The sequence below is a fragment of the Opisthorchis viverrini genome (assembly GCF_000715545.1).
Source record: "Opisthorchis viverrini unplaced genomic scaffold opera_v5_26, whole genome shotgun sequence".
NCBI classification, from domain to species: Eukaryota; Metazoa; Platyhelminthes; class Trematoda; order Opisthorchiida; family Opisthorchiidae; genus Opisthorchis; species Opisthorchis viverrini.
The window spans coordinates 997,357-1,007,184 of record NW_008751683.1 but is presented as its reverse complement, the minus strand read 5'-3'; the positions used below and the strand labels follow the sequence as shown (position 1 = coordinate 1,007,184).

At 46.8% G+C, this 9,828-nt stretch overlaps 2 protein-coding genes across 2 annotated transcripts in view; one reads left to right on the top strand and one right to left on the bottom strand.

Moving 5' to 3' along the window:
• Window positions 1-768, bottom strand: part of T265_02267 (hypothetical protein) — a gene marked incomplete at both ends in the record, with an annotated part of 18,506 nt that extends 17,738 nt beyond the window's left edge. The window contains one exon of the mRNA XM_009166471.1: window positions 593-768. Within this exon, the coding sequence (XP_009164735.1) occupies window positions 593-768 (176 nt within the window). The remainder of the gene's footprint in view (window positions 1-592) is intronic.
• Window positions 769-9,342: 8,574 nt separating this feature from the next.
• T265_02264 (hypothetical protein) overlaps window positions 9,343-9,828 on the top strand; it is a gene marked incomplete at both ends in the record, with an annotated part of 41,384 nt that continues 40,898 nt past the window's right edge. The window contains one exon of the mRNA XM_009166468.1: window positions 9,343-9,814. Coding sequence (XP_009164732.1) covers window positions 9,343-9,814 — 472 coding nt within the window. The remainder of the gene's footprint in view (window positions 9,815-9,828) is intronic.

The window sequence follows — 9,828 nt, the reverse complement described above, 5'->3', positions numbered from 1 at the left end:
TTTGGTGTGGATTCACATGAATAATTGCGCCAGGACAGGAGGACGACTGTTCAAAACGAGAGTGATGTGAGACTGAACAATAATGGTAATGTTTATTCCCAAAGTGTGGGTGGCATACCGTCATACGTTTACAGTCGGAATGAAACATGACTGGGGGTTTGCGAGTGGTGGGGATTGCGAGGAAAGGGGACAGCATCATAAACGGTGTTAAGTAGTCGCGTTTGTGTGGGCACCCGATCCGCCGGCGGTCAGCGTGGACAACTGGATATATGAGAGTTTTGGCGGTTCGCTGTGGTTACGTTTGTGGCTTTGGCTGTCGTGGTCTTGAACATCCATCGACTTCGCATACAAAGAAGCCATTTTTGACGAAGTGGAGATGGAGATTGGCGGTTACACATCCTCGGTCGTTGTACGGTTGTCGCAGGATTCACCAATGTCGAGGCCAACGTACGTATTTGATTTGTCGGTGGGCTTCGCTGCTTGTCCCCGCACATCTGACTCAGTCCAGTTCACAATCTGTGAATTTGGTGAGAAGTTTACCACTGCACCTTTGTCATCTGTTAAGAAAAGAGGCGCTGATAGCTCCACTTACTTTGGGCGCTGCTTCCACGTGATGCCCGCCTCCTGAGGATCGTCACCGTCTTTAGTGTACGAGGGGTCCGTGGTGGCCGAATAAAAACTGCTGTTTCCGGGACGCGACCGGTGGCGTCGGCATGCTTTTGGGAGGTGGTCTTGAACATCGACTGTGTTCGCATACAAAGAAGCCATTTTTGACGAAGTGGAGATGGAGATTGGCGGTTACACATCCTCGGTCGTTGTACGGTTGTCGCAGGATTCACCAATGTCGAGGCCAACGTACGTATTTGATTTGTCGGTGGGCTTCGCTGCTTGTCCCCGCACATCTGACTCAGTCCAGTTCACAATCTGTGAATTTGGTGAGAAGTTTACCACTGCACCTTTGTCATCTGTTAAGAAAAGAGGCGCTGATAGCTCCACTTACTTTGGGCGCTGCTTCCACGTGATGCCCGCCTCCTGAGGATCGTCACCGTCTTTAGTGTACGAGGGGTCCGTGGTGGCCGAATAAAAACTGCTGTTTCCGGGACGCGACCGGTGGCGTCGGCATGCTTTTGGGAGCGCAAGAGGCCATAATTGTGATCGGTTTTTTCCATTTGATTGGGATCAGCTGAACTGGTGCCAAGCGTAAGCCTGGTAATGTGGTGAAATATTGGTAACTCGGGCGAGTTTGTTGGTTGTTGACCAGATGGCTGTTGATCTGTTGGCCGAACTTGGCAATTGGCTTGCAAACGTTTCGTCACCATACGAGGAGACATCATCAGTGCGCAGTTGAGTGGGTACTTCTTCCCCGCCGGCGTGCGCTTATGTAGCATTCGAAGGCTATGTGGTAATCCTGTTTCGCGCCTCTATTCTAGAACTGCTGTGACCCAGCTTTTGCGCCTCTAGAAAGCAATACTTGGATAGACCCCTGATCGTTGGGTAGACTTTTTGAATGTACGGTAGATGGGGAGGGAAGGGTGACTAGAAACCCAAGGGTTTGTTTGCTTCCCTTCTGGCCTAACCATTCTGCGTGAAGCGATAAGTTTTCAGGCTTAGTAAGGACATTACCAAGGTGCGACTAAGCCAGCTTTGTTGGCGTGATTTTCCCAGGAAATGACCCCCCAGATTACCATTCTGCTCACCCTTAAGTGCCAGTCTACTAGAGAAGCGGTGGCGGTATTTATTACCGCGTCAGAGAGCTAGGTGAAGTTCCTCGCAGCCAAAAGACCCGGGATGGGTAGCGCAAAATACGCGTTCAACAAAAAAGGTTCTTCATCAACATTCGTCCAGGTCGTTGCGCTCTTCGTGTTTGCATCCTCCAGTGGGCGCTATACCTCAAACTGACACCAAGTCACTTGTCTGAGCTCCACCAACGGTAGTTTCATCACTCATCCTGTCAATATAACCGACCACTTGAATGCTTACTTTGCCAGCTGCTACTTACCTCCTTCACCCAATTTCAATCCTACAATCTCCGCCTCATATTCCACCCCCCTACAACAGAGTAACCGCCCGTCTCTGAGCAGCTTGACCATCTCCCTAGCTGATGTATCAGCCCTTCTTCAAAACCTCAGAGACTCCGCCGTGCCGGGAGGCGACGGCATACCATCGCGTGTCCTGAGATATGGCGGTCAAGATGCCAAAACCCTTGTCCTAAATCTTTTTACTCACTCAGTCAACTCTGGAATCGTCCTCTTCCAAGGAAACAATCCGTTGTTCGCCCTCATTTAAACTGCTTCCAATTACAGAGGGATCCACCATACCCCTCTTTTAATGCGAACCATCGAACGTCTGGTGAAAGGCCCGTTAATCAGGTTTCTCCTAGCTACGAACGCCATAGATGATCGACAGTATGGATTCCTATCTCGAAGATCCGTAAATGGCTGCCAGCTCCACTTCTTTGAGACCGTCACAGCAGCTTACGACACTGGATACTCCATTGTAACAGTCTATCTGGACATCCAAAAAGCCTTCGACCAGGTACCCACGCCTCCCTGCTACACAAACTTACCACCGTTGGCATCACGGGAACCTTATTTCAGTGGTTTGCCTCCTATTTATCAGACAGAAGGCAAATAAAGCAAATCGGGGACATACAATCATCTCCACTACCGATCACTAGCGGAGTCATCCAAGGATGCTTACTGTACATCAATGACGTCTTCGGCGCCATATCCCATGGTTAGGCCTTCCTCTTCGCTGACAATATAAAAATCGCGTACACATTCCCCACCTCTGCAAAAACCCTTGCCTTTCACCAGATTAAGCAAGACCTAGATTCACTGACCCCATGGTCAAACTAATCTGGCCTAAGCTTCTCCTCCACGAAACCTGTATAACATCCTGCCGCTGCTCTCTCCCGGCTGATGCTTTCACAATTAATGGAAATCCTATTACTCATTCTACAGAGATCAAAGATCTCGGCCTCAGATACTCCTGTACTTTTAGCTTTTTCCACCAGGTGCAATTTCAGGTCGCAAGAGCGCGCAGGCTCAGTTTTTTAATACTGCGCTGCTGACACCTTCCAGACACGATGGTTGCAGTCTTTAAGGTATGCGTACGACCAATCGTGGAATTCTGTCCCGCTACACCCAAAGTTGCGGACTCGCAATTGAAAGCGTCCAAATCTCATTTACGAAAAAACTCTTTTCTCAGTCCAACACCCTCTCTTACTGCTCCCGCTGTCAAATCCTAAGCCTCGAACCACTATGGCCACTACTTCGTTCTAGTTTATTACGCTCGCATCTGGAAGAGCCTTCCTGAGCAGCTACGAAGTATCACGCATCACCATGCCTTTCCCAGTCTGTAGACAAATTCCTTACCTGTGAAACTGCTGCCGCCTTACTTAATACTCAACTACCCCTGACCTCCTCTACGAATCATGTCCAGTGCGCATATGAGTTGAGCAACGTTACAGTTAGTAGGCAAGTAAAGGATCCTTTTACCATTTCTTCCCATCCTCTTGACCCGATTTAAGCTGATAAAGGACTAAATGCCAACTTCTAAATATGCGGCGTTACTGGCCTGGTTGTTTTCCTTTTTTCCCTTTCCCCCGTACCTACTTACACCTTGTACTAGTCTAGATCCGGACTACTCCGTAAACTCTGTCTAGCGTCCATTTTTCTCGTCCAAACTCTACTGGCAAAAACCAAACCAAAATTATCTATTTCTTCCCCAAATCACTTCACGGCTTAATCACCTACCAATTCTAATTATGCTGTGTTACTGGCCTGGTTGTTTTCTCGTACCCAGTCAACTTATGCCTCGTCCTAGTCGAGTCCCTGCCCCGGATTACTCTATCAGCTCTGTCTAGTAACTGTTGCTTTCAGTCTAACTCTAACTGATAAAAACCAAACCAAAGTCGATTTTTTTTCTTCATTTCATTATCAGAGCGCATTCTGCGCTTATATATATCCATTTAATGATTTGTTCCACTAAACACTCCCACACATAATATCGCGGAATGCTGCTGCTCGACGTGGCAGCCCACACTAACGCTCCGACGCCGTTTAGCCATGGTGCAATCGCCGTGAGTATCAGCATTCCAGTCCCACCGACTCATTGACAACCGTCATTTCACTTCTGCTTCGCGACTTGCCTCTACCAGTGTCTGTATGCTGCTGCTTGTTTGGATTGACTGAGCTGTCTTTACTGGCCTTGCTTTCCCCCGACCAAAAACAATGGTAGCTGGAGTATTTATTAATGCACAACCCGCACTTATGACTGCTTGGATGGTTTTCCACCTTGCAGATCTGGTAGCATGCACGAGGGAGAAAAACCTCGTGTAGTGGACGGGTACGCCCTACAGGGAGGGTCGCCCTGTTACGTTGCACCATGGTGCGTTCGTATACCCACCACCCCTCCAGAAGCACGGGTGCATCGCCCAGCGCCGGTGGTTCTGAGTCTGGGCTTTAAATTCAGGGAATCAAAAAAAGTACTGCTGACTTCTGTTTGTCGCTGCTGGTGTTGGGCTCGCCTCGGTGGAGTTATGCAACTGGCAATGCCATAAACCACAGATGAAAAAAACTGGCCGCTTATCTGTAAAAAAAGAAACTTAAAAGATGACTTGGAATAGCCCGAAGACACTCTGCAATGCCCATGGCTTACAACGGCGAGCATAGTTATATCTGCTTTCGTCAGAACAGAGGCTACACCGCACCAAACCCCATACCGTCATCCAAACAGAGAATACACCTACTCACCACTCCCGGTGGTAGACACGAAAGTCTTCATCGCTATGCACCACCTACAGATTAGAGCTGATAGCAGTGCTTCGGAGACTGGTGACTAATTCTCAAGCACACACTTTCTCTCCTGGTATTATCCAACTCATGTAATAAACGCTCGATTAACCAGTTAGCTTAGAAGTCCATTCACGCCAGCCCTTACACATCTGATTCCCATACGGTGCTTCTGCGCACTTATATCGGCTTTTACTAGATCCCTTGTAATACAATATCGCATGTTATCAAACTCAGCCCCTGGTCACTAGCATACTAAGCACAAATCTATCTACTTCCTACTCCATGTTATCACTTGTCATCACCCTGGTTGCATCAGACGCCAAGTTTTTCTTTTTGTGTATATCAATGCATATTATCCCATTTTATATCCTCTCAAACTCACTATGTTTTCCGAATCTCCTCCCATCCCCTCACCTTCCCAAGCTTTGGACTTCGGAAGTGCCCGCTCTGGACGACCTGGTTAGCTGATCTCCACTCCACCTGGCCTATGATCTACAACTCCTGGATCACCAAACGGACCAAGAAAAACTACAATCCCATATCGGTTTCGTTCCAGCTTTTTTCCTCGACCAGGCTGAAATGAATGCCGCTGCTCACTGAACTGCACACCCCGAGCTGAATAATCTCAAATGTGACGTCCGTCGCAGGGCTGTCCAAAAACTGAAGCATGTCAGGCCACTAATGTCAAGGCACTGCCATACTCAGTTTGATAGCACACCCGCAACTGTTCCATTCCTCCTCTCAACCGTGCCCTCTTGCCTACTCGTTTCATTAACCCCAACGACCACCATGACATTGATTCCAATTTACTGGATTACTCGTTCGAATTCAACCACCTCTGTGTCCCCATCAAACCTCACCCCTTCACCTGACTTCCCAACAACAGTGCAACCAGTGAGTCTGCTTGTTCTCAGATTGCACCATATTTCTGAGACTAAACTTGCCGTGTTCTCCCAACTCGAATTATTCCATCTCCACCTCCACTTTTGCTCGTTATGACTCCGGTCATGTACCCAACCGCCCAAGGCACTCATGGCCAGCTATGGTTTGCCAGTTTTTGTTCATGTCAGGCAAATTAGTCTTTGAATTAGTCCGGCCTCATCCCTACTGTTCCACACAAGTTGCAAAAGGAACATATTATTATTTCACCCAGTACCTCCCGCCGTTTATGACATTGTCCCCTTTTCGCACAATCCCCACTACCCGCAAATCCGCCTATCAGCCTGACTGTAAACGCATGATCATGCCAGACGGTATGCTACCCACAACTTGGGAATATACGTTATTATTATTATTATTATTAAATAAGCTTAAGTTTCGCGTCGAGTATCCCGGTCAAAGCAGAATACTGGTCCTTCTGATTCGACAATGGGGATTCTGTTCCGTTTTTGGTGCCTCTCTTAGCTGCCATATGCATTGCACCGTTAATATACAGGCAACTGGCGCAGATAAACGGGTCAGGAGAGTCAGCTGATTGGCTTATTTGGTCGTCCCGTAAACCCATGCATTTGAAGTACCCGTTGACCTTGCAGGTGTGGCATCGCACACCATGTCTTACGTTCGACGGGCAGTCATTTCGCTCACATCTGCTATGGTGTATCCATGGCCAATGAAGGCAGTCTGTATTCATCGATGTCATTACTATGATTGGATACAAAATAGCGCAAAATAACAAGGATTGCCTTTTAAATGTTATGTTGGAGAGATAAAATTCAACAACGACTCACGTGTTCTCTGTGGATAGATTGAAGAGAGAAAAAATCTTCCACAAATTTGCATGAGGGGAAAACGAAACCGATTTCGATCGTACCGCGCCGAAGGTGCTTCGTAGCCGCCACGGAATTCAAGTTACTGCGATACCAGGCCGGCTTATGAACGCACAATGACAGGCTCTCTCCGCGTGCCACGCTGATTCGTGTGACGCCCTTTCAGACGCAGTATCTATAATTTATATGTGAGCTTATATTGCGGTCCGCATATCCAAAAACACGAAAGGATTACGCAAACGGACGTCAGGGCCTCCAGGCACTATTGCACACGGCATTAGCGTCAGTTTTGCCGTTGTTGAGGGCCATGTTTATTAAAATGGGCTAATTCAACCTTTCGAACATGCAACATATCAAAAACTGAGTACTCAAACTGTCTAAGTCATCCAGAATGAGTCCTTAACGATGTACGGATGATTGCTTTATAGAGACGATAATTAGGCAGCAACTAACTCCGACCCCGGTTAGGGGGCGGGTGCCATCTATGGATCGATACACGATCCCTTTTTCATCACAAAGGATCCATACATAGTCTTGGTGTCTGAAGACTTCAACACACGGTTGGGTTGCCTTATTTCAGCGAAAGAATCTGAGAAGTTTGTTTTCATTGCACGCAAAACGTAATGATACTTGTGAGGGTGCTTTCTAACTTTTACTGTCATCTGGTTGCATTTCGGTAATATCTGGTTTAGAAACTGCGCATGCCTCTGCACCCTCAGTTAAGGATGGTGAAGTTGTTTTGAGACTACCGGTCATCGTGAAGTAAACATATTGTTTAGAATACACCAACTCATCATTTAGGCTATCAGTAAACTGCATCTTTGAACACCAGGATGAGACTGACAATTATGCGGGAGACAGAATGTATATGTATATATATCTAAGTCAAGTGCTAAACATTTCAAATATTTGGAAGTCACTTAAGCATAAGCTAGCCTACGCGTCATTTAAAACTGAATTAAGCATGCTCATAAGGTTGTCCACCTGCTTCCAAAATCTCATTATATTTACCCTCTAACTGTCGCAGTATTCCCCTATTATACGGACCTTAAATGGAAATTATTGCCAGTGTTGGGACATAGGTTTGTGTTCGGGCAAAATTAGGGCTTTCCAGCTGTTGGTAAACTAGCCTCAACTCAAAATTGGATGATCGGCCGTGACAGATCAGCGGGAAAGATAGCGCGGTTAAGTTCAGCCATCCATTATTATTATGGTAACAGGGCTGGTAAAATCGTACAAAGGCAAAACCTTGCATTTACAGTAATACCGGTGCATCGCGTTTTTGTAGCAATGAGACAAACTTACGACCATGTAGGCTAGCGAATCTCGATCCTCTTTTCCAAACAGGTAACTATTCTTTAATGAACATTTCTATCCAAAACAGACGTAAGAGGCGCATGATCCCAGTGTTACGTGCGTAATCTCAACTAAAACCCGTAGTATAGACATTACAGAAGGCCTGTTTTGTTGGCACCACATTTTTGTTGTTGGGTGCATGACCGTTTAAGCAAGACCGGTTTCGATTTAGAACTTGAAAATAAGGGTAGAGAATCCGGATAACAGCTTGGTGCTAATGAACGTGGAAGGTTAACCAGTCTACAAAATTCATGGTGGAATTAGTCATGCTCCTGGTGCTCCAGGTTAAATTATCAGTTTTGACTAACGAGCGGCTGGAAACAAGCAAGCGGCTATCTATAAAAAGTTCTTCTGAATTTTCGGCCGAGGTTGTACAAGAGAGAGCAATTACTAGTGATAATTTCACAGAGTCATGGTGATGAACATGATTGCTCAAGAGTAAGAGTAAGGGAAAAAAGATGATTTATTCATAATCTTTTCTACATAAGTACAGGCCTCCCAGTAAATCTGAGGGACCGTGGGAGATAGGTATGAAAGCGCGTGTGATAATTTGTACCAAAGTATACACCTCCTGCCTACAGGATAATTCAAATGCGCATACCACAATGGATGATAAATGATACTGTGCTACCTCCAACTCAAGCTTATGTATTGAGATGCATTAAACAGGAAACTGGGTGAATTACTAATGAAGGTCAAATGTGCTGTAATGCAAGACTTCATTAGTGAAGACGCACCTAGATCATCCGATAAGCGTTCGACCGAAAGCCATAAGAAGTCGATACCGTACGGCGGAGAAGCCACCATCAAACTAGTTCTGTTTCACGAAAAATTAAAAACAAAGCATTCGATGATTTTACTTTCCAGCTGTTGAAATTACTAGCGGCTTCGCATTTTGTGTCCGCATTAAGAACAAGTGATTAAGTTCTACACCGATAATCGTACAAAAATGCACCTGTGACGGGGGTGTTGACAATGTCGATTTGCCAAGCTTGGCAGATCCCTCTTATTTAAAGTGAAAATTTTTGTGCTATATTTCGTTTGTTCACCGAAATGATCGGGCAAGCCACGTGGAATGGCGTCCAACTAAGTTGTGGGAGCATTCATAAGGACTGAGTGAAGCTACGTTGAAGGATACAAAACAACAGAGTTTGAGGCTGTATAAGCCGAGGGATTGCACCAGAATGACAAACATACTCTATCAAACCCGAAAACAGTTGATGCTGGACAGCACGACGAACACGTAAAAAGCGGAGCAAATCTGTCCAAGGACCGCGACTGAATTTCACCGGTTGATTCACGGATCGATTACAAAGTATCAAGGCTTTTTTCAGGTCCCCCAGAGCAGCTTATCCAGCAGCTTCCGTTCACTTGTGGGGTAAAAGAGGAACAACAGTGCGACAAAACCCAGTGGCAGTAAGATGACCAGCTCGGGAACTCACAGAAAGAGTAGTGAAAGTAAGTTGGAGTGTAAGGTGCCGCGTGCTCCCGAAAGCAGGGTGACGAAACCAGCTGCTTCTCCGGACAGCCAGCTTTATTCGACCACCACAGGCCTCTCGCCCACCAAAGGCAGGAACTCCCTGGAGGAGGCAAATCCCACATGCAAGCAGCGCCCAAACTACGTGGAGCCATCGATGCTTATCTCCGTATCAGAGGACACAGCTGCAGCCGCGCACTCGTCAACAAAGTCACAGCCTCTGAACTGGACTGAGTCAGATGTGCGGGGACAAGCAGCGAAGCCAACCTCTAGCTCCACTCCGTCAAAAGCGGCCTCTCTGCTTGTGGACCCAACCGTCGCCCAGTACCCCGACACCCAGAGCCACAAACATGACTACAGCCATCCGGGAAATCCCTCGTACATCCAGTTGTCCACGCTGATCGCTGGCGGATCGGGTGTGCACACAAAC